The sequence below is a fragment of the Rhincodon typus genome, chromosome 20 (assembly GCF_021869965.1).
Source record: "Rhincodon typus isolate 14 chromosome 20, sRhiTyp1.1, whole genome shotgun sequence".
NCBI lineage: Eukaryota > Metazoa > Chordata > Chondrichthyes > Orectolobiformes > Rhincodontidae > Rhincodon > Rhincodon typus.
In genome coordinates, this window is record NC_063351.1 from 42931049 (window position 1) to 42956974 (window position 25926).

The 25926-nt window shown below is 39.8% G+C and overlaps 2 protein-coding genes across 2 annotated transcripts in view; one reads left to right on the top strand and one right to left on the bottom strand.

Annotated features, from left to right (window-relative positions):
- The window catches only part of ubtd1b (ubiquitin domain containing 1b), a 76002-nt gene extending 63714 nt beyond the window's left edge, over positions 1 to 12288 (bottom strand). The window contains exon 1 of the mRNA XM_048608798.1: positions 11534 to 12288. Coding sequence (XP_048464755.1) covers positions 11534 to 11630 — 97 coding nt within the window. The 5' untranslated portion in view covers positions 11631 to 12288. The remainder of the gene's footprint in view (positions 1 to 11533) is intronic.
- Positions 12289 to 13719: 1431 nt separating this feature from the next.
- Positions 13720 to 25926, top strand: part of LOC125485560 (MMS19 nucleotide excision repair protein homolog) — a 28554-nt gene continuing 16347 nt past the window's right edge. Inside the window, exons 1-3 of the mRNA XM_048608799.1 lie at positions 13720 to 13875; positions 22359 to 22407; positions 25065 to 25165. Of these exons, the coding sequence (XP_048464756.1) occupies positions 13791 to 13875; positions 22359 to 22407; positions 25065 to 25165 (235 nt within the window). The 5' untranslated portion in view covers positions 13720 to 13790. The remainder of the gene's footprint in view (positions 13876 to 22358; positions 22408 to 25064; positions 25166 to 25926) is intronic.

The following is a 25926-nucleotide window of genomic DNA, read 5'->3' on the forward strand; positions in this document are numbered from 1 at the left end:
TCGTCCAACTTGACCATGCTGACCAGATATCCTAAATTAACCTAGTCCCATTTGCCAGCATTTGGCCCATATCCCTCTAAACACTTCCTATTCATGCACCCATCCAAATGCCTTTTAAATGTTGTAATTGTACCAGCCTCCACCACTTCCTCTGGCAGTTCATTCCATACACGCACCACCCTCTGAGTAAAAGTTTCCCTTTAAGTCCCTTTTAATTCTTTCCCCTCTCACCTTAAACCTATGTCCTCTAGTTTTGGACTCCCTCCTCTGGGGAAAAGATCTTAGCTATCATTCCTATTCATGCCCCTCAATGTTATAAACCTTGAGAAAAAGGTTATCCCTCAGCCTCTAACACTCCAGGGAAAATAGCCCCAACCTATTCAGCCTCTCCCTATAACTCAAACCCTCCAATCCTGGAAACATCCTTGTACATCTTTTCAAGTTTCACAACATCTTTTCTATAGCAGGGAGGCCAGAACTGAATGCAGTATTCTCAAAGTGGCCTAACCAATGTCCCGTACAGCCACAAACTGACCTCCCAACTCTTATACTTGATCAACAAAGGCAAGCATACCAAACACCTTCACACCACTTCTTTTGTACATTCAGGACCATTTAGTGAACACTGTCCAATTGCTGAATCGCATCTACTGTTGGACACAAGTTTTCAAGCACCGACTGGCTGGTTACCATGAGTACATTGTTCATTCCAAGTTGCTGAAGAACTATATTGTTTAATATAATCCATCTGTCTTTAAACCATACACATCTACCATCACATCAGTAGTCAAATTTATTATACAGATGGCATATGAGCAGAACATCTTTCTGGCTTAATGGCAGCGTCTTGCTCATGGTAAACACCACCCAACTCACTACTGCCTAGTAACAATGTTAAACACCTAGTTTCACATGTCGCTCAAATTCAAGATACATTATCCCTGCAGAATGATCAGAGGTGGTCTTGGCACTTATTAGGTTGAAGCATCTTAGACATGTAAGTGTGTTAGACAGTGAGAAATGATTAGGGTTGCTATTGTTCAACATGACAACCGCATGCCCCCTAATTCAGCATTAAGCTTGCATAGCAATCCATGAGCTTAGCATCAGTCATGTCAGAAGTGGGTGGATGCAACTGGAACCTAATCAGGAAGAGAACGACTAAGCATTTGGACAAGTATGAGCTGATCAGATAGAGTCAAGATTGATTTGTAAATGATATGGTGTGGATCAAGTTTTAGGTCAAGTTTTAAGGATATGACTCATTGTGGATCAGGGAGTGTCTACAAATATAGGTAAAAAAATCATGCTAATGAGTCATTAATCAGAGACAACGAGCAGTGAGTTGACCTTCACTACGAATCAGACAAGGGGCAAGGTTGAGAAGGCAGGAGCCTCCTGGTGACCCCAGCCAATATGGAAATTGAAACCCATTCCATTGGTGTTACTGCGTCACAAACTAGCCAATTGCATTAGCCCACCCTTCTATGCAAATACTTTTAAGAACGTTTACATGACATTCTTTATCATTCATGATACTTTATTGAAAAGAGGAGGAAAAAGGAAATTAAAGTCTTGACTTTACAAAGTACATTTTACAACCTCAGGATGTCTCAAAGTGCTTTATAGCCAGTTAATCTTTCCAAAGTGTATCTGTTGTGGTGTTGCAATTATTAGCTAAAACCAAGTTACAGATCATTGGAGAGACCAATAAAACAGTGATTCCCTAAGAATCTCAGGTTTCACCAGGCACATCAGAAACAGGGGTGGAAGTATTAATTTTTACAACCATGTTCGCAAGATGCCATCAAGTTAGAAAGCACTGAATATGATTCAAATGAGCAAGAATGGGTCAAAGGCAGATTACAAAGTGGAATTCAATACGAGCAAGTGGGAGGTCATCCATCCATTTATTTTATATTCATTCACGGGATGTGGATATTGCTGACTGGACTAGCATTTATTGCTCATCCTGACTCGTCCTTGTGAAGGTTATGATGAGCTGCCTTCTTGAAATGATGCAATCCATTTTGTTTAATTAGATCTGCAAGGCTGTGAAGGGAATTTAGGATTTTGATCCAGCAAGTGAAAGGAGGTCAATATATTTCCACGTCAGGTTGGCGAGTGGCTTAAAAGGGGAACGTGCATGGGGTAGTTCCACAAAAGTGAGGGCGTGCACAGACCATAAAATATAGGAGCAGAATTAGGCTTTGCCCTTCGATCACGGCTGAGCTGGTTCTCAAATCCATTTTTCTTTCTTCTCCCCATAACCCTTGAACACCTTACCAATCAAGAACCTGTAATTCAGTCTTAATTACATTCAATGACTTGGCCTCCACAGCCTTCTACGGCAATTAGTTCCACCATCTCCGGCTGAAGAAATTCCTACTCATTTCAGTTCTGGTAGGTCATCCCTTCACTGAGGCTGTGCAGTCAGGTCCAAATCTCTCCTACTAGTGGAAAAATCTTTTCCACATCCACTCTATCCAGGCCCCTCGGTATTCTAGGGGCAAATTACTGCAGATACTGGAATCTGTACTGAAAACAAATGCTGGCAATCACAGCGAGTCAGACAGCATCCACGGAGAGAGAGAGAGCAAGCTAACGTTTTAAGTCTAGATGACTCTTCAGAGCTGAAGTGCAGTGCAGAGGGAGCAGCATTTACGCTTTATTTGAGCATGCGGGGGTGTTGTTTGGAGGATGGGATGTGGCAGTGGTAGAATGCAGAGTGCTGGAGGAGAAAAGATCGTGATAGTTATCTTCTCTTTTAGCCACAAGCACTCTACACCCCACAACTGTCAGCCTCCTCCCCCCACCAACTATAACTTAAATGCTGCCCCTTCTACACTGCACTTCAGCTCTGAAGAGTCATCTAGACCCAAAACGTTCACGTTCTCCCTCTCTCTGAATGCTGTCAGACCCGCTGTGATTGCCAGCATTTGTTCCCTTCTGTATTCTGAAAGTTTCAATCAGATCCACCACCTCATCCTTTTAAACTCAAGCGTTCAGACCCAGACACCTCAACCTCCTCATAAAACAAGACCTTTATCCTGGGGTCATCCTCGTAAATATCCTCTGAACTCCCTCCAACACCAACATATTCTTCATCAGAAACGGGCCTAAAACTACTCAATATTCCAAAAGCCGTCTGACCATAGCCTTCTACAACCTTGGCAGTACATCCCTACTCTTGTATTTTAGCCTTCTTGAAACAAACACGAATAATGCATTGACTTTCTTACCTGCCAACTGTTCCTGCGGTTAACTGTAAAGGGAATCCTGAACGAGGACTCCCAAATCCCTTTGAGTTTCAGATTTCTGAAGCCTTTCCCCATTTAGAAAATAGGTAGTAACAATAGAGATGTAGACTAAGTGCACAACCTCACTTTCCCACATTGTATTCCATCTGCCATTTCTTTGTCCACTCACCCAGCACATCCAAGTCCTTCTATAACCTCCCCACATTAACACTTCCTAACCATCCACCTATCTTTGTATCACCTGCTGACAATGCCCTCCGTTCCTCCATCCAGAACACTGATTCACAACAGTGACCCCTGCGGAACTCCACTAGTCACTAGCTGTCATCCTGAAAAAGACCCCTTTAACCCTACACTCTGCTTGCTGCCAGTCAGCCAATCCTCTATCCATACCAGTACCTTGCATTTAACACCTTGAGCTCTTATTTAGCGGACTCCTGCGCAGAACCTTGTCTAAAGGTCTTTTAGAAATCCAAATAGATCAAGGCCACTGGCTCTCCTTTGTCTAACTTGCTTGTCACCTCCTCAGTTTTGCCAGTTATGACCTCCCCTTGACAAAGCCATGCTGGCTTAGCTCTATTTTACCACACAAATCCAAGTACTCCACAATCTCATCCTTAATAATGGACTCTAAAATCTTACCAAAGGCCAAAGTCAGGCTTACTGGCCTTGGGATTCCTGTCTTCTGCCTCCCTCCTTTCTTAAATAGGGGTGTTATATTAGCCATTTAAGTCCTCAGGGAACCTCCTTGATTGGTGATTCTTAAAAGATCACCACCAATGCCTCTACAATCTCCTTATCTCTCAATCTCTCAGTTACCGCACCTCAGGATCTATATGTTGGCATTTTTAAGAGAGAGCAGATTCCCTGGAATACTGGTGCCACAAAGGCAAAATGATCGGTTGCACTGCATAAACTTGGCTTATATTCCATCTAGTTTAGAAAACTGAGGGGACATTAGACCCAAGTGTTTAATGGGAAAGGAGTTCAATAAGAATTAAGAGAAACAAATTCCCATGTTGTGGGGTTGCAGGACAACCGGATAATCTTAAAATTAGAGGCAGGCCATATGTAAGTGAAATTAATTGGGGCTTTATCCCCAAATTCACAAAGGAAGCTGGACATCTAAAATTCTTTTTCTCCCTTAAAAACGTTGGGTACTAAACTAATCAATTGCATTTTTATTGAAGCATTTGAAGAAATCCAGAACAAAAGACAAACAAATCATGATTAGATTACACCAAAAATGGAAGGTCAAACTCAAGGAGCTGAATGGCTTACACCTGCTCCTGTGAAAACTATGCAAGTCCACTTCCAAGTACTCCGCACCAAAACAGCCTAAAGCCCTCAGAAAAATTGCGTTCAAACATTTATTTTCCCCTACACACCAAGCATTTTGAGCAAAAAAAAAACTGCGATTTCTGTGCAGTTTTCAATGCAAGGTTCGAGGCTACACACTGAATGGATTGAGACAGATTAGATTCACAATATATAGTGCATTTACAGTCACCAGAGAGGACAGTGTCTCAACCCAATGGGCTAGATTGCTCTCAAACCATTTACCATACATACACGTTGATATAGTTGAGTGGGACTGGGGACAAAAATCCTTTTCACCATCATATAAATTAAAAATGTGGAGAGTCATTATTGTTACGCCAAGCTGTCAGGGTCTGAAAGAGTTAATACAGGAGGAGCGCCATAAACACCATCTATGGACCTGGTGGAAGAACAGGGTAACACCTCAAATGGACTAAGACCTACCACTTGGGTACTCCTCAGTCTCTTTAACAATGTCTATGGTGTAAGTGTAACTTATTCTTCATCGCTAACGTGCAATAAACTACATCTGACTTGAACAAGGGACACTTATTGTGAGACTATCAAGTGACTTTCCTCGATCACAGCAGACCAAGTAGGCTTTGTAGACCCCTAAACGGAAAGGGGATGGTTGCAGCAAATGGAAGAAAATCATGCAGACAACTATATATAAATCAGAATTCAAGAACAATATGGGTAGTTGCTATTTATTCAAAACTATTTTCCATTAAACCTACAGCATAATGTCAAAATTTGATCTCATTTTAGAGAATTTTTGTGATTTGTGACATACCCTTAAATTGTCTTTCAATACATATGTATACGATGGCCTTTTTTTCCACTACTTCATATAAAAAGTCAGTGGGTGGAAAAAGAGCAGTAACATCACAGAACCTTAGCATGCACGTCATCTGATTTAACTTTGCACCAGCTGCTTACATAACTTGCAGTCCAAACAAAACACAAGGAGTGTGGATACTTGAGACCATAAACTTCTAAGTTATCATGTTAAGTCTATTTGTGGTGTTGCAATTATATCTTTATACTCGAGGCTGACGTAGTTCTTAGGTGCTGCCACTTGGACTGCGTCTGAAAACGTTGTTTGTGAGGTTTGTGTTACAAGGTCTAAAAAATATTGAGCAAGGACAAAAATGTGATCTGATGTTCTAAACATGTTCCCATGGCACATTTTAAACAGCATAAAATAAGCAATAAAGTCAAAGTGGTTACAGAACTGTCACCGATTATGGTAGGGAAAAGAACAAAAAGCATATTATCACGAAAATCAAATAAAAGTTCTGAGGAAGGGTCACCGGACCCGAAACATTAACTCTGTTTTCTCCTTCACAGATGCTGCCAGACCTGCTGAGCTTTTCCAGCAACTTTGTTTTTGTTCCTGATTTACAGCATCCGCAGTTCTTTCGGTTTTTATCAAAATAAACCAGTTGAAGGGCAATTTTACCAATTGTATACATCAGGAAATCCTTTCCTTTCATAAGTCTGTTTACTTGGGAAGAATTGCAGTAATAAAGGAATTTTTGATTTATGCTATACGCAATCAGCAAAATCAGATGAATTTCGTGTCATTCACTTGAAATATAAGCACTAGTATAAATCTAACAAGAATAAGTAATAGAGTCAATTTTTAAAACAAAAACAAGTGACTGTTTATCAATTATTCAAATGCGTCCAAATACATTTAATTGCAATATATTTATTAATTTCTCCGAAGGTTTCAAAGTTGCAATAACATTGAAAAAAATTAGTTTTTTTGGATGGATCGTTAAATCTGCTTTTTCTGATGCATCTTAAGTGACACCACTCCCTGGTTAATCTGACAAGCTCTTCAATGTACGTAGGCAAAAGGTGAATAGTAAACTCCACGCGTAATATATAAGGAATATTGTACTTAAAAGCTCAACAGGTCAGCAAAATCAAAGAACTTGAGAAAAACAATTGTTTCATTTTCCAATACTTCTACAATTCCTGGAGTGTTAACTGCTGTAGTTTAGGGCTATTTAGAGTAATTGATAACTTTTCCAAAGTACAGACAACTTTGCGTAATGGAACAACACAAATTAACCATACAAGCTTGGCAAAAGATTTTCTTTTCACCACCCACGAGGCTGACATTTACACTTAAGTAGATAGCAAATCTTTTCAGCTGTTCAACTACGGAGGCAGCACAGTCCAGAATATCTCAGCTTTGAGTAAGGCCCACACAACAATTTACAACAGGGTCTGTTGGCAGCAATAATGGAAATCCGGTCTCTTCTTTGCCCCATTTCTGTCCAATGCCGCTTTGAATAAAAATCAGCTAACTCACGATAGACCAATAATCAATTCACTTACATTCTTAACCTTCAATATTGCATTCTAAAAAGTGGTTGGCCTCAACAAAATGAGTGATGAGATGCAAGTTTGTGTTCACCCCACTAAACTAAGTTAAATGGGTTTCTGCAACTTCCAGAAATGGTGACAAACCTGAGGGTTTCAAAACCTTCCGGTTTTATATCCAGAATCTTTTACTTATTGGTCATTAACTCCAAGTGTAATGAGTAGTTACGACAGAAGCAGCTTTAGAAAAAGCATCAAAAGTGAAGGCTCAATTTAGCATCATATTTACCTGAACAGCTACACTTCAAACACTTAGGTTTTTCAACTTGTCTATTGAAAACCGTCTTCTTAATTCCCCATAGATCTGGAGGATATTTTACTTTCACTTATGTGGCATGTATAAAGACCAACCTGATTCCAAAGTAAACCGGTTACACCAAAATTCACACTTAAAAAGCTACAATTGACAACTGGTGGAGGAAAAATACGTTTCCATAAAAACGTCAAGTTTGCATTCAATGATAGAATTAATAACATCCCAAACCAAAGCTTCAGAACAACTCACTGAATTAGAAACCATTGACTAATGTTTAAAACCTGACTCATGCGTCAGTGGAGGCACAAAAAGACAGGATTCAGAGACAACAGAATGACTGACATTGTTATTTTACATCACAAGTGTATAATTAACCTACAAATGGAAACCTCTCAAGTTAGAAAATGGTCGTTAATCAAAAAAGGGTAAGCCAATCAGAATTTCATATTCTATATTGAATATTAGATATTTTAAATTAACATGTGCTCTGCCAATTGATGCATAGTACTGTACTTAAAGCTCAAACAGTGCAGAGCCTCGTGTTCCCTTCCCCACACCATTAGAACACGAATGAATCAAGCATCGGTGTGGTGCCTTGTGTTGGAAGAATTGCTTCAAAACATAGCCTTGGAACAAATAGTCACTATAATCAGGACTACCTCATCACAGTCAACACTTGTACATGAAGGATGGCTGCTTGGACAAAGTTCGAGAGAATTTCAGCTGCTCATACTCAGCAAGAAATAAAGGTAATAGTTAACAGGTGGAAGCAGTGTGGAAAAATACTTCCAGTTTTTGTATACAGCTAATCAACAGTGGGATCCGAATTCATTCCAAATTGATATCCATTCTGAAAACCACATGCAAATCACGAGCATGAGTTTACATCATGGATATTTGAAATAAGTACATCACATTGCATACTTTCAAAAATAACGTTGGTCAGACATCACATTTGCTCAAAGGCAGGTACTTGGTGAAAATCTAATGCCGTTTAGTTAACTCTTAAATGTTTTGAGTAGAGGTTGAGGAAGTCAAGAGCTCTTTCACCAAAACCTTCAAATAAAATAACTGAACATTGTTATTACTAGTATAGATCATGAAAACTTTGATAAATTTACCATAGGCCCATGTTTCACATAATCTAAGCGCCAGATTGACCTGCTGTATGGTGTAGCGACATTTGCAAAACTGAATTAACAGATCTGGTTAACAGTTATAGAATCAAAATCAATTTACAACAGAGAAGTTTTTTTTTGAGGTACAACATAGTCCTAAATTGGTGCTGTGCCCATTCATCCTACGGATAAGTTACCAGTAAACGGTGATGGTTTGTTTCCAATCTGATCCAATACCAAAGATAGCTAGAAACAAACCAGATATGCTTCAAAAGCTTCACCAAAAGCAATTTAGTTCTGAACATACAGTCCTAGACAGCCATCCAAAAGACTAATTTATTGTTGATTTTCCATTCATGGAGTAGACAGCAAATAAAAAACCTTTTCACGACACTGCACAAAAAAACTGACGAAAGGACAGATTTCAAAAGCAGGTTTTAAATGTTTATTGCAAAGAAAAGAAGCAATGTAGGGAATTGAAGGAATGGCATTTGGCACAGTGAGATCACAGAATTAGAGACATTTACAGCACAGGAGATTATTGATTCAAAAAGATTGCACTGGCACATTGTTTGGGCCAGCATGCAGGCATAACAGCATTTACTAAAAATTGGATGAAATCTAGATACACAGACACATTTGTCATATGATAGTCTTATAAAAGGAAAACAAATGAATCAGTTAATAACCAAGGACTGAAAGCTCTTTTTGCATGTAGTCTTAACATCCTGAGACAAGAAGACTTTTCTTTCATTTATTTCAAGGCTAGACTGTACAATTACAGTATCACATCTTTAATTAATGAAGCCAGTCACTAACATATCATGCATGATTATCTCCCCAGTACCTACATGAACATAGTTCAATGCCTCCAGTGTGTATATATGTGTATCATAACATTTCAAACTTCATACTTCTATACAAAAGAACCCAGTGAACAACAACCCAGTTGCTGGAAATCATAAACTGCTGGGTTCTGATGAAGAGTCACTGGACCTGAAATGTTAATTAGGCTTTCTCTACACAAATGCTGCCAGATCATTGCTGGAAAAACTCAATCATATTTTTATACTTCATTCCACTATACAAAAGAAATGTCTCCTGTCAGACACAAAGAGGTACAAATGCAACAGTCCTCAAGAGATATACATATAAATTAAGCTTGCACACAATCTGTCATGGTGCTTACTGTTAGACTGTAGCCCAATGTGCAAACTTTCAGAGTTAATTGCAAAACTAGGGTTGATCTGTTAGACCACAGAGAGCTCTTGGTTCATCACTTTGGTGCAAATCACCTACCACAATCTTATACCAGACCGCTAGATTGAGAAATAATCTCCAATACGGTTGCTTCTTTTGTCATGCAATATAGAAAGCAACATGTTCCTCTTCCTGGCTGCAATCATTTTAATTATTGTATAAACTTATGATAAATAAGCGTTGCAAAAACTGGAAATAATATAATAATAAGTAAATCTTACAAATAAAGTTCTTAGAAGATATAATAATGAAAAAGCTCGATTAACAATTTGCAAAGGTATTCAATTTCAACCAGTACTAAATTTGAAGATATAAATCTGCATACAACTTCTTTAGTCTTCAAAAGAAAATTGGAAAAATACATTAAGGATAATAATTACTGGGCTATGAGAAAAAAGACTGAATGATTTTTTGCTATCATACATCAATCAGCTCAGAGACCTCATTCAGTGTTGTTATTCTGTGACTATACTCATGTATGTTGGAAATCATAGAACAATGCACAGAAACCCACTATCTGCTATATCCATGCAAGCTCTTCGCCAGAGTTAGTTACCTCAACCGCCCCCCCCTGCTTTTTCCTGAACCCTGCAATTATTTCCCTTTTCAGGCACTAATTACATTTATGAACCCTAGTCAAAGATAAACCGGTTGAATTTTCTGCAGCAGAATATTGCCACTTCACTTATAATATAGCAGTTCCTGACAGGAACTGTTTTGGATAAATATTTTAGTTGACTATTAATTTACCTGCAGCTGCTTCAGATTAAGTGGGGTGTGTCCCTATAGACTTGTCCTCCATTGCAGGATGACGAAAACAGCTTATGAAATACTTTACTTGCGTGAATCACAAGCTTCTAACATTCACTTTACTAAATCTGATCATCTTATCTCAGACCCCAAACTGTAGACCAATGAAAAACGGGGCAAAGTTCTCCTGCCAGGATAGGAGAAGCATAATTAGGTATTGATACCGGAGGTCTGTTCACTAATGCCAGTCTACTCAAATCTGACCTTAAGTGTAGGTTAACATGAATATCAGCCACCCAGCTGAGCAAAACAAATTATTCTTCTGGTCTGTAAAGCAATAAACTTAGTTTTCAAAACAGTTAAATAAATTTGTTACACAAATAAGATTGACATGAAAAATTAATTCCATAAAAAGAAAACACATTCCAGCTACAAATTAAAATTTTAACCCTTACTATCAACATTACTAAAAATGCTTATTTATCTAAAAAAGGCTTTTATTGAATTTAGCTATTTAAGGATAACCAGACTTACTGGCAGTCACTCAAGCTGTGTGTCAAAGAATCGACCCGAGATATAACAGGGTCTGCTGCTATTACAAATAGCGTTCAATCTCCCTGTCCACCTGGGTATAAAACTGGCATCCAGGAAGCAAAACAGACCTTCGGAGACACAAATAAAGCTTTCGCATGGGGCAGAGTACAGGAGGTCAGAGATGAGGGTGGGAAAAGAAAAAGCTAGAAAAAGTAATTTCACTGATACATCTCCAAGATAAGTTAGGCTAAACTGAATGGCTACATTAAAGCATCAAGCTCTTATCCTGAAGAAATGATAACAATGTCTGAGTATCAATATCAGCACAGGAATAAGTCTAACATTACTACATAGCAAGGTCCATCTATTTACTAATGGAAGAAATATGAATAAGGAATTAGCTTCCAAAAGCAGCCAGTGAACAGACTTCTCATTAATTCAGTGAAGTATAATTTGGATAGCAATTCTACTAACTATTACTAACACAACGCTGACACGATGGAAAATATATTCCATAGATGGAACTAAAATTATGATCAAAAGTGAAAAAAACGTCCTACGCCATTAACCTCCTGCTGAGCACGCCTAACCCCGAACACTGGGCGCTATCATAATTTTACAGTTTTCTGCTGCCTTACCTGTTTTTCTCCCATTGCCACTCCGTCTCCCTGAGCGATGATGTTGTTGCTGCTGCTGCTGTTGTTGCCGGCGTTGGGTCCCCACGCAGCCTCCCATCAATGATGCCCTTGGCCCAGGTGCGTCTCACCCACTAGCTGCAAACCCACCTGAAGTCTGGGAGAAACTCGCAAGCCCCCTTGAAGCTCTTCATGAATTCATTTTCTTACAGACTCGCCGTCTACCCACCCCCTCCCAAAGAACGTACACAAAAGAAATCCTAAGGTTCACCTTTAAGACCCACCAGTTTGTGCAAAGTTTAGAACCAAGAGAATCCCTAGCCCACCCTAAAACCCCAGTGCAGATACAAAACTACCCCTCCTCTCCCTCCCAAACCAAGTAATAGCCCGTAACCGGGGCAACCAGTCGGCCCTCACCTACTTTACCTACTACTGCAAAACTACACCAACATCCCTCATCGCTTCACCAACCTTCCCATCGCGGCCAATAAGGCAGACTCTCTCTCGCTTTCCCTCCCTCCCTCAGCGTCACAAAGTGAAAGTTGGGCTATCTGTGAGGATATAATTCTCTGTCTCGCTTCACTCCATATCTCTCGGAAGCTGTACTAAGCTGAGCCGGCGGTGACACTCGACAACCTGCCTTACCCCACCTGAGCGACGTTGCTATCGATCTACAGCCACCAGCCCAACGCGCCTGCGCCGTTCCCTTACCCCGCCCGGTGCACGCTGGGTAACGCTGACCGCCCACACCTGACGCACCACCCACCGCGCACGCGTACGCGCCACCGCCCCGCCCCCAATTGGCGTACGCTTCCTTAGCAACCGGATGCGAACCGTTACTAAGGCGATCCCTGAAGCGAGGAATGGGGGAAAATTTACTCGGGGCGATATAATAAGGACCATGGCCTAATAAGGGTAACATCACTGGACAAGTAATTCAGAGCCCCAGCCTAAAATCTTGAGTTCGACTTTAAAAGATTAAAGCAATTTTGAAAGAATTAAATTTGATCAAGGATTGCAAGAACTGCAGATGCTGGAGTCAGAGACAGTACAGTAAGGAGCTGGAGGAACAGATTTCTGAAGAAGGGTCCCGACCCGAAACGTCAAGTTTCCTGCTCCTCTGATGTTGCCTGGCCTGCTGTGTTCCTCCAGCTCCATCCTGTGTTGTCTCTAAATTTGATCAAATCGTCATTTTTAAAAAATAAATTAAAATGAGATAATTCTTTGAATTTGAATAGCAACAATGGAACTCTGTTCCTGAAAATGCCGTTGTTGAGTATTTTTAAGAAAGACCTTGATAAATTCTTTTTAAGCAAGGGAGTGGAAAGTTATCGGGGTTGGTGGAAATGTGGATTTGAGGTTACAATCAGGTAAGCTGTCATTTCATTGGAGAGTAGAGCAGGCTTGAGAAGTTGACTAGCCTACTCCTCTTCCTGATTTGTACGTCATGTACAGTGTTACAAAGTGAAGGCAGAAGAAGGGAAATCAGTTAAAAGTAAATACATATAGGAAGTGCTGGAGAACCCCAGCAGGTTTGACAGCATCAGTGGAAACAGAAACAGGACTAATATTTTAAATACAGTGACTCTTTAAAGAACTAAAGAAGGAAGGAGTGGGTTTTATTCTGTTGCCAGGGTTGGTTTGGTGGGTTAAGGAAACCACAGGGGCAGGTCAGGGAAAGGTTAATGGAGATTGGAGACCAAAATTAATATGGAACAAAATGCAAAATTTTTATTAATAGGCCAAATGGCCTCCTTTATCCTTTCATGGGATGGTGAGCATCACTGGTATTGCCTTTTTAAGAGGATAATTGACAGTTCACCACATGATCGTGAGTCACATTTAGGTCAAATTAGGTAAAGATAACATATTTCCTTCTCTAAAGGACATTTGGATAACCCTTGCAGCAATATTCCCACTGCACCACCATCTCCCTCTTCTGCACTGTAATTATTCTGTGATTTGAGTATTGTTGAAAAAAATCAACTTTTACAAAAGAAGCATTTTTATACGACTTCATGTCTGCTTTTTCAACAATACTGAAGTTCTGTACAACCAAATAACTGTGAGAGTCTGTTAAAAATGTTTTATCTTCGACACAGAATTCAGTCTCTGTTCCCTTTGACTAACAGAATTAAAATCAAAGCTATCAAGTGAAGGAGTTTCTGTGTGCAGTCGGGGGAGCATGAGCATGTGATCAGGGCCGTTCGTGGTCACGTGACACCCAACTCGTGGCGCCTGCGCGGTTGAGTGGTGGAAGATGGCGGCCGACATGAGGCTGTTAGGGCTGGTGGAGGAGTTTGTGAGTGGGTTGCAGGACGGGGCGGCCAAGGACCTAGCCACAGGTAGGAATGGAAGTGAATGGTGCTGTGTACAGCCAGTGTTGTCTGGGAGGAGGAGGAGTTGCCGCCGGTGGAGGCCTGTCGGGCGAGGAAGTGGCGCCGCCTGTCTGGCCCCATCACCCTGGTAACGGCGCATGGACCCCAGTTTCCTCACTGGGATCTGTATCTCTTCTGCGCCAGACAGCCCTCATGTAGGCCTCCCCTAGCTTTTCAGGAATCTGGTTGTTCAAGTAATAAGATGAGTATTGAGCAGTTCTCTAGGAAAATCTCTGCTACTCCTCAGATAGAACTGTAGAACCTTTTGTATCAACATGTGGGCAAAAAAGATTTCAGTTTAAGGTTTGTCTGAAAAATGGCCAGTGTAATGTTTCAGCACTGTGCCAGAGTTTCTAGAGTTGATCATCAATTTTGGGAGGTTAGCACCGCTGAGCTAATGTTGAAGCCTACAGATCTAAACTTTATATACGATATAAAACTATCTGATTCTTCTTTTGATCTTATAACTCCAATTTAGTGTTTATTTACATGTAAGAACATAAAAAAAGCACATGTGACCATACAAACATTTGAGCCTTCACCACCATTCAGTAAGACTTTCTACCCTAACTCCATCCTATATTACACGCCCCCCCCCCCGCGTTTATCTTGATTTTCTTAGTATCCAAAAATCAATCTTTCTCTGTTTTCAATAAAATCAATAACAGAGCATCTCCTAATTTCTGAAATGGCTGACCTTTATTCTGATACAGTGATTCCCTTGGGGGAAACATCCTCCCAGAATGTACACTGTAAAACTCCTCAAGAACTTCAGGTTTCAATGAGATTTTTCATTTTTTTAAACACCAAAGAGTATGGGCCAAGTTTACTGCATCTCTCTTCATTGGACATTTTCCTCACTCCAGAAATCACATTCAATAAATCTTTGTTGCACTCCCTTGAAGACACATATATCTTTCGTTGAATAAGGAGACAGAATTGCCCTCACTGGTAACTTAGTGACAGTAATTTTGGGCTTTTAATATCTGAATGGATTGGGGCTCTCTTCTCCAAGTTGTTTTTGACTGCTTTATTGTAATGTCCTGATCCCATATTTCAGGCTGCATCTAAGTATGAAAGCTGATTCTTTCAAAGCCAGGTGGATAAAATTAGCTTTACTGAAATTCTGTTTTCTACATTTGAGCCCATGATCCTTCCAGAATGTGTTCTTCTAAGTTCCTTTGGACTCAGTACTTCAGTCCTCAATGCAGAATGGTCATGTTTAGAACAAGTTTCTGAGGAACTGTTAATTTAGGGGAGCAAACCTTATTGGGAAAACAGAGAAACTTGGAGAGAAAAAAGAATTGTCACTTTGAATGAGAAGCATTTAACAATTTTATAACTGTTCTTGCAATTTAGCTAGAAATATTCAAAACGGCATTTTTGAAATTTGTCTATTGGTAGTGAATTTATTTATTTGTTTTTGCTGTCTTTCCACATTTTTCTCATTCAAAAAAAAGGCTATTATGTGGGATGGGTAATCAGTTTCAAAGTGTCAAATTACCTTTCATTAAAATTGCTTGCTGGAACTTGATGCTTCTGGATCCAGCAAAACAGTCAATGATAGATAAGACCTTTGAATTCAAAATAATGGCATGCTTTACTGGAATTTCACAGACAGCAGTAATGCGGTATTGATTTGAAAATTATTGATTCACTTAACTTTCCTTATGGCTGGGAGTTTAGAGCTCTTAAACACCGCATTGCCAACACCACTGATTTGTGCCCTGGGGCAGCAATCTGCTACACATTTCTTGATGTTCTACTGATGTTTGTTGCAATTTTTAAAAATGTGGATGTCATGAAATCTCAATTAAATAATATATGTTGGCATTTAGTAATGTTTACAGGATGGAGAAACTTTGATTACAAATTGGAAAAAAACCTTCCCTTGTCATTGTCATAGTCATACCACACAGAAACAGACCCTTCAGCCCAACCAGTCCATGTTGACCCTAGTCCCACCTGCTTGCGATTAGCCCATATCCCTCTTATTCATGGACTTATCTAAATGTTTTTTAACCATTGTAATTGTACCTGCATCCACCAATTTCTCTGGCAGTTCATTCCAAACAAGAACAACTCTCTGTGCAAAAAAAGTTTCCCCTCATGTATTTTTAACAATCTTTCTCCTCTCACCTAAAGATATCCTGCCTTGTCTTGAAATCCCCCATCCCAAGGGAAAGACACCTACCACTCACTTTATGTCTACCCATGATTTTATAAGCCTCTATAAGGTCAACCCTCAACCACCTATGCTCCAGTGGAAAAAAGGTCCCAGCTTCTCCTTATAACTCAAATTCTCCATTCCTGCTGAACTTTTTCTGACCCCTCTCTGGCTTAATACTATCCTTCCTATGACAAGGCGACCCGGTCTGGACGCAGCACTCCAGAAGAGGCCTCGCTCAACACTCCCTCATTATTTCGCCAGATCAAAAAAGTTTTGTCAATATAATTTTGCTTTTTGTGGGCTTTTTCTTCTGTTGTTTGACTCTTGGCAGTGCTCCTACAAGAAGTTTTGAAGAAGAGTCGTATTCAACTCAAAGTATTAGCTCCGTTCCACATTCCACAGATGCTGCCTGATCTGAGTATTTTATATATTTGTTTTTATTTCAAATTTATATCATTTGTAATGATATAGAATCCCTAGAGTGTGGGAACAGGCCATTCAGCTCAATGAGTCCACACCAACTCAGAAAGGAGCATCCCACCCAGACTCGCCCCTCATCCCTGCAACCCCATTGCCTACCCACCCCTGGACACTATGGGCAATTTAGTATGGCCAATTCACCTGACCTGGACATCTTTAGACTGTGGGAGGAAACCCATGCAGACATGGGGACTGTGTGCAAACTCCACACAGAGAGTTGCCCGGGGCTGGGATTAAACATGGGTCTCTGGTGCTGTGAGGCAGCAGTGCTAACCACTGAGCCACTCTGCCACCCTATTTCTGCAAGTGTTGTCTTTTCAAACTATAGTTCCAGGTTTGCATACTGCTCTTCTCACCCTCAATGTTTGTCATCGCCTCCGTCCTTTCTTAACTCTGGTATTGAGGTTAATTGCTGTATCTTTACAGTTGAGCTTGGTTCTGTGAATGTTATTGTTTGGCTGGCACAGTGAACAAAGCTGCTGTTCTTGAAAAAGTCTGTGGAATCTTTGATATTTGTCGCAACCGAGAGTTACGTGTTGATTGCATTGTGTACTCTGTTTCTAAGAGTACAGCATTCACAAGAATATTTTGTTTGAAAACCTTTGAATTCGGAAGCTATCTTTTTCTACTTATTTGCAATCACAGATATATTCAGAAACAGCAACAGATTTGATAAACACTTTGGCAGCTTTTATCCTGAGGAGGAACTTATTTGCGAGTTTCAGCTGTTATGGACTAAATAGTTTTTTCTTATAAGGAAACACACTTCCATTTCTAAAGAGACATAGAAACACAGAAAATAGGAGCAGGACTAGGTCTTTTGGCCCTTCAAGCCTGATCCATCATTCAATATGAACATGCTGATCATCCCACTCAGGACCCTCCCTAACCCTTGGATCATTTTTGCTGTAAGAATTACATCTAACTCCTCCTTTAAAGCATTCAATGTTTATGCCTCCACCACTTTCTGCGATAGTGAATTCCACAGGCTCATCACTCTCATGTTTGAAGAAATTTCACCACATCTCAGCCCTTAATGGCCTACCATGTATTCTTGGACTGGGACCCCTGGTTCTGGACTCCCAGGTCATTGGATATTTCTTCCTTTGGTTTGCCCTGTCTAGTCCTGTTAGAATTTTATAGGTTTCTTTGGGAACCCCCCCTCCTTCTTCTAAACTCTGTTGGATATAGTCCTGTCCTAACCAATCCAATCTCTCTCCATATGTCAGTCCTGCCATCCCAGGAATTAGTTTGTTAAACTTTTGTTGCACTCCCTCCACTGTCAGAATACCCTTCCTCTGATAAAGACGCCAGAACAGCACAGCATGTTCCAGGTGTGGTCTCACCAAGGGCTGGTACAATTGCCTGCTCCTGTGCTTGAATTCTGTCGCTATGAAGGCCAACATATCATTTGTATTCTTTACTGCCTGTTGCACCTGTCTGCTTACTATCAGTGATTGGTGTATGAGGACACCTACGTCTTGTTGTATTGCCCCCCCTTTCCCAATCTATCACCGTTCAAATAATAATCAACCTTCCTGTTTTTGCTACCAATGTAGATAACCTCACATTATACTTCATCTGCCATACATTTGCCCACTCAGCTTGTCCAAATCACCAAGATGCAATTGGGTTAAGGAAACCACAGGGACAGGTCAGGGAAAGGTCGCTTCAATATCCTCACAACTCACGTTTCCACCCAGCTTTGTGTCATCTGCAACCTTGGAGTTACTACATTAAGTTCCCTTATCTAAAACGTGAACATGTATTGTGAATAACTGCAGTATCAGCACCGCTCCCTGTGCCACCCCACTAGAGTCACTGCCTGTTCAAATTCAAAATTCAAACAAAGGTGCATTTATAGCATTGAACAATTGCTCATTTCCCTTTCCATTTGTTGGATTTCTAGAGAACCAGTTGTGCATTATTCTCATGAAAATGTGAGTTCAGGGATCAGCTGATCAGGCATTCTATACAGTCTGTTGATTGTAGGGAGCACATTTCAGCACCTGATTTAAAAGGGGAGGACACTGAAGAGAGATGGCTGTCCTGGGCAAAACTGGGTTGGGAAGATGAAGCATCTCAATTTCTTCTGTGCACATTCCTGGTTTGTTTTTCAGGGAAGATGTGTGAAATAATGCTTATCTTAAATGTTACTCATGCAACCACCCATGGCTTGTTCCTTCACCTTATTTTGTGGAATTTGTAGTATGGATTATGTGGACCTACAATGTAAAGACTTGGAAAAAGAAATCAATGTTGGTAGTCCAATGCATAGAAGGTGTTGTACAGTTAGAAGCTTTGTCTTTGAGGCTAGACGCTGAACTGAGGCCTCGTATGCTGCCATGGATGAACATGAGATTTCTTGCAGCTATTTTAGAGGAGTACAAGGGAATGGCCAATACCTATGTCTCAATCCATGTCACTAAAAAAACTTAAGTCATTGTCACAGTTAGTTGGAGTTTGCTATGTGTAAATTGGCTTCCCTGCTTTTCATTATAACAGTGACTGCATTTCAGAAGTAGGTATTAGCTGTAAGCACGTTAGACTGTGTTGACATTGTGAAAGGAGTTACGAAAATTATTTTCAGTCATTTTTTTTTCAGACAAATGACACCCTGGAATAAGTAGGACTGAAATCCAGGCTTTCTGGCCTAGAGTTAGGGATGACACCAATGCATCATAAGACTCCTTGAATCACTTTTAACCAACCTGTTGAACATACTGTGACATACATCTGTTACTGGGGATCGTTCTACCAGCGATATGGACACGTGCACGTCTTTGTTTATACAGTTACCTGCTTATGAGCTGCTTTGGCTTTATTATTAAGGCCCTGCTGGTGCTGCAGGATTCTGACGCTGGTTTCATGCAGCTGATGGCAATAGCAAAACAAACTCATTATGTCCTCAGTTTAAGAAGGGCCTCGGAATATGTTTAAATCACTGTTGCTGCCTATTACGTGAATTTGCAAGCTGGGTTATGATGACGCAAAGGACCGTGTTTAAACAGCTGTGGGCACTTCAGCTCTCTGGTTTTAGTTTGCAGATTTCCATAGGACGGGGTGCGACAACTGTCATAAGTGAAACTAAGCTGTTCGTTGCTCAAAATGTTATTAGGAATTTGAGGAATACTTTAAGGAAAGAAAGAACTTAGATTAATGAGGCCTGACTTGACCTCGGCACATCACAATATGCATCGCAGCTAATTAATTGCTTTTTGTATTGTTGTTACTGTAGCAATGTAAGAAACCCAGCAACCAGTTAGCACAAGCAAGCTCCTATAAGGAGTAATATAATGACCAGATTGTGTTTTTGCATTGTTGAATGAGGGATAAATATTGGCTAGTACAGAGGGAATTTCTGAGTGAATGCTCTCTTCTAATGGTGGTGAAGATATGCATAGGGAATGAATAATTGGATCAATTGCATCACCAGGAGAAAACAGACACAGAACTGAAGAGCACAGGCTGAGTTGGGAGTTGAGTGAAAGTGCAGAAGTTGGGTGGCTGAGCTCATGGAGAGGATTTTACATAAAGATGAGAATATTGAATCCAATGCATTTCAGTGAAAAATCAAAATTTCATTCAATGCACAAAATAATGATTAGCAAACACATTCCACACTTTTGTTACATAGTATTTCATAACATTAAATTCTAGAGGGCTATTTGTTAGAAATGTGTTAGATAAAGCTATGGAGGATAAAACATATATGAGTATACGAATACAACATACAAGTAAGAAGTTTGTTGATTTGGTGAGATGTACCTGCAGCAGTGCATTTCGTTTTAATTAGAGTAGTTATGTACCCACGCTGTATTCCAAGAATGAATAATGACTTGGCCTTGATATATTATTGAAGATAATTATACAGGATGTGTAAGCTGAAAGATGCAGCTTTTAACCTCCAATCTACTTCCTTCCTGAATATTGATTACAGAGGAAAGAAACAACAAACTTGCATGTGTGTTGCACCTTAAACATCCTCGAGATGTCCAATATCTCTTCACAGCAACAAATTACTTGCAATTTTTCATCGGTGTTGCTATTTAGTCAAATACAGCAGCATCCTGTGAACCATAGTCAGTGTTGCCTAGGGCATTATGAGAACTCCCTGCTCTTCAAATAGGATTAACTCTGTGCACCTGAAGATGTTCATAGAATCATACAGCATAGAAACAGGTTTTTTGGCCCACTATATTTATGCCGATCAACAAACCCCAGACTACACTAATCTCATTTACCTGCACTTGGTTCATAGCCCTGGCATTTTAAGTGCTCATCCAACAGACTGATGATATCTCGTGCTACTGCATTTCAGATGATACAAGCTATGACATAACAGCATTTTATCAGTGTGGTTTCTTCTACTTTGTTCTCCAGCAAAATGTGTGGGAGGAACTGTTGTACAGCAATTATGCACAGACATACAGACTCTGTATCTGTCCGAGCTAAAAAGTCTGAAGTTCCATTTCTACTGCCTGCAAAAGAAGATTAAATCAGTCTAGCTTTCTCAGGAGACAACCTTTCTCTGTTTCTTAATTAGCTTCTATGTCATTCCTAAAATAGGAGGGATGTGTTTAAAAAGCAGGGTGATCCTTAGTACAAATTTAGCCCTGAAGTTGCATTCTTAGTCCAGCATAGCCATTGGGAAAAATGACATTGAGGTTTTTCTTCCTTAATATTTTGTGCTTATGCAGCAGATTACACGTTGTCTCAGCTTTGGAGAACAAGCATGGAATAATTGTAGCAGTGACCTTCGTTGTCTTTGTCACAGAAATAGGGAAAGGAAGCCCTGACTGACACAATCAAAAGTTTCTTTATCTTTGCATTGAGGGTTTAGTTTCTGGTTGGGCGCTCTAGTTACGACAAATTGAATTGCTAACCAGTCCTGATAAAATGGCACAATCTCAAGCCTGCACTTCCTGTTTGTCCTTTCTCGTAATAAATTCTTGTGTTTGTATTTAGAATGGAAACTGCTCACATTTATATGTCACGCTGTAATTGTACTGTCCCTTCAGAGGCACTGCAGTTCCATTTATGATCAGACAGTATAACTGCAGTTCAAATTATTTACTCAGTCTTTATTATCAAGCTAAAATATGAAAATATGGTCACAGTTTGTAACTTTAAAATTACACTTTGCCCTGACTCATGTTGCACGACTCTGTAGGAACTCTACTACTGTTCAGTAAAACTTAAGAACAGGAAATGCACATATTCACAAGCTTAACATCCCATTGACAATTATTGAATTGTGGTTTTTATGTTGGATTGTTTCAAAGTTAATTGTTATACAATCAGTTATAAATGAGAACATGTTATGTAAGTAGGTTTCTGTAATGCTGTACTAGCTGCATGGTGTTTTTGCTGCGCTGTTCTGGTGTATTTTCTGTTGAACAGTGCAATGCCATGTCTGACCTTAATGATTGTGTCTCTGATGTTCCAGGTCCAAGGTTACCTGTGAATGCCAATGCAAAAAGTGTGCTAGTAGACATAATCTGAATGCAAATTTGTAACTGGCTGTAATTTTTGTTGTGTGATGCCTCTTCCATGTTGCTGTTTTCTGATACTTGAAGCCAGAAAGTTCTGGGAATGCACAAAAGATCCGATAACAACTGAAAAGGACAGACTGGTAGAACGTTACCTGCACTCTTTGTGCTTTATCAGCATTTGCTAACAACTCAATAAAAGAATGAAATAGTTGGATAATTTAAATATCTTCAATGTTACATATTACGGGAATTGAGAGTCTGATGCACACTCCATGGAATATTAATTGTGTTTCGTTTCCTTTTAGGTGTCATTGATGGGAAGTGCACTGCACTGGAAATTGTGGAAGCCTTGGGGTAATGCAAACCATCCTTGTTCAGTGTCTTAATTAGTCTTGCTTTGTTTTGTAGACTGGAAGAGCCAGTTAAAAACGATTAACTGACTGATTCAGAGACAGTAGGAACTGCAGATGCTGGAGAATCTGAGATAACAAGGTGTAGAGCTGGATGAACACAGACTGATTCCTTATGTTTGTTGCTCTGTGTCTTCTTCTTCTTCTGCGTCTTCCCTAAAGTTAGTGGTTTTTTGGTAGAATGTGGGTTTCATGGGTACTATAGACTTCAGCTTTTCCATGTCTTGTTGTCAGCTGAGAAAATAATTCTTGTCTGGCTGTAGGGTGATTCACAGCTGATCTTGCTTCTGCCCTTCTGTGTTTAAATCAGTGATGGATAGTTGATTGACAGGAACCTGGGTTGTTTGTGTCCCCTTCTCTATTCCAGTGACGCCAATTTATAAAAGTTCAAATTGAGTTCAGCAAATAAAAAAAGAACTAAACCTTGAGCCTTCTACTTCGTGAAATTATTCTTAAAACGTCGTTGTCCTTTTAATGTTCAGCGTTCACATGTTAAAGTTGAATGTGAATTATCTTTTGTGCTGATGGACCTTGTAAGCTTTATTGGTGGTTCAATTCTCTTCTGACCTTTTTCTCTGTTGCAAAGTGTTAAGTTTTGATGAGCGACTTTGATCAACAGTTAACAAAAATTTGCGTCTTTGTTGTAAAAGTAGTTTCTGGAGCACTGGCTCATGCTGTTTGATAAACTACGTATTTGTTCAATTGGGTTGATGTTGGCCATTACAATTTGCTGATTATCGATCCTGTGCAATGTGCAAAACAAAAAGATTTGTTCAGCTCCACATTATAATATAAATTAGTTGAAGGTTAATTTGTACCTCAGGTCAGTTCTATCCTCTTCTGATCTACATGCTTACCTAATGATCTCTGTCTTGAAATTTGTCCTCAGCATCAGTGATGTTTTTGGGGGGGAAGATTCTAGGTTTCCACTAGTTTTTATGTGCAAAGTATGATTTCTTTTACCAGAGTGATTAGTTTCTCTAAATCTACTTGATTGAATTCCTCTGAATACTTCAATCAGATTATCGCTCACTGTTCAATACTTAGGCATGCAAGCCGTATTTATGCAATTTGAAATGAAATGAAGTTATGAAATTTGTGAGAATTTCAGCTATCGCTCAGTTGGTTATCTTTAAGTTAGAAGATTGTGAGATCAAGTCCCACTCCAGGAATTGAGCATATCTATCAGGTGCACACTCCCAGTGTTCTACTGAGCAACTCCTCAACTGACAAAGTTGTTGTCTTTTTGATAAGACATTTGTTGAAGGCCCCAAGCAGCTTTTCAGCTGTATACGAAAAACTCCACAGCATTCTTCAAAGAAAAGCAGGACAGTTAACATCGGTGTCTCAGCCGATGTTTAACCCTTAAGTAGCATGTAGATTGTCTGGTTGTTGTCACATTGCTAATTGTGGAAACTTGCTGTGAAAAATTTGCTGCTGTTTTTCCTACTTTACACAGTAACTATACTTAATTGTTGTTCATTGGATATGAAGTTGTTTGGATGACTCCTGGGCACTTGAATGAGCTATACTGATGTATCTGTGTCATTCCTCATTCATCTTGCAAGATCAATATATAGTTCCTAAACTTACTGTCTAGCGTAGGTTAATTATAAACTTTTTCTTCATTGTGATGGAAAGGGGAATTTCTCTTCCTGCCTAATCTTCAATACCCCTTGTTTGAGCATAACTTCATGGGTACCAGGTACAGCTAATGTCTTACCCACATGTTCTTTACGCATGAGCTAAGGTAATGAACTGCATTATTTGGCCATGTTGGGCATCACTGCCCTTTGCTAATAATCCTGTTCTCACATACTTGTCAAGTCTGTGTCACTTGGACTGATTTGATTTGATTTTACCGCTTTGCCTGGCCCAACATACTAAAGCAACTTTTATCTGCCGTGGGTGATTCGTTTAACTTCCAGAAGAATTTAAGGGGTGATTTCACAAGCTGGAATAGTTAGGTGCCGTAATAGGCCTTCGCCTTGTTAGCAGATCTCCAATAGGGTTAATTTAAGTTCACAATTGCAGTTAGTCTCCTCTACTCAGAGTAGATAAAAAGAGAAAAACATTGATAAAGTCAGGGTGAGGGGAATTAATTTTCAATAGTGTCAGCAGTTTCATTTAGAGAGGCTGTTATTGTTGCTGTTTTTTTAAAAATGAGTACTGAAACTGTTGAAGTTTAGCTTTGGCTCCCAGTGCACCTGTTTCCTTACCAAGAACATTTCAAAATATCAGTGCGCTGTCTGAATCGGAGCTCCTCATTACTGGAATGCAAAGGCATAATCCTGTGTTGCAGTGTACTGTGTAAACCAGAAAGCAACAATTGCCATGCTGATCTTCGCTGAGTTAGCTGATTTCAGCTGGGGCAACACTGACACAGATGCATTGTCTGGGCTGTCATTGCATTGATAGTTCTGGTAAAATACTTTAGAAAGAGCCTGCATCTTGAGAAAGCCCTGAATTATAGCAAGGAATTAGTATTTGTGCGAAGGGATAACATTCCAGCTGTAATTACATGTTATGACTAAACGAACACTAACACTAGTTGGATCAAGTCTAATTGTGCTGTTTCTTAAAATACATTTTGATTTACAGGAAATGTTTAACAAATTCTGAGCCAAGAACAAGAAGCCGAGGGATTCAGCTTCTGTCTCAGGTTTTGTTGCTGTCTTATTCGTCTCTCAAACAAAAAGAAGGTAAGAGTTTTGTGTACAGATTGAGAAGATGCTAAATTCATTGTTTTCAAATGTACTGATGTTCACTTTATGGATTTACAATAAATCTATCATTGGTCTAGGCAGGCAGGGCCATGATGGAGACTCTGCTTTACAGACAACTAGACTGGAAGAAGGATTGCTCAGTGATTGTGTGGGGAGAGAAGCACTTTTAGAAGAGGGGTTAACTTCTCTCTGTCCATCACCTTTTCTAGATTGTTCAACACTGGCCATTAATACTGCCACATTGTTTTGAAAACCCAAGATGTTTCACTTTACTCAGTCTTCACGTAACTATTTTTTATGTAGTGTGCTTCACCGTTAATGTCCTCTGAAATTCAGACCACTCCGTCATGCAACTTTCAGCAACCAGATCTGAGCTGATATTGTTGACATGACAAGAACAAATTTTAAAAGAAAATTATTACAATTTTAGGTCAGGGCCACCAGTCAATGGCCAGCAGTATTGGTCTCTGGGCAAGGTCTGTGCCTCCTGGTGATTGACATTTCCCCGAGGAAAAATGGGTCTTTTCAGTCCGCTCATCAAACCCATCATTATTTTATACTCCTTGATTAAGTCATCCTTCAGCCTCCTTTGTTCTAAGGAAAGCATCCCTAACCTTTCCAATTTTTGCTCATTCCTGCAATCTTCAAACCCTGGCAGCATTCTTTTAAGTCTCCTCTGAACAACATAGACTTTTCCTGCCTTGCTTTAGGGTGAAGTTTATCAAGCAAAAGGTGAA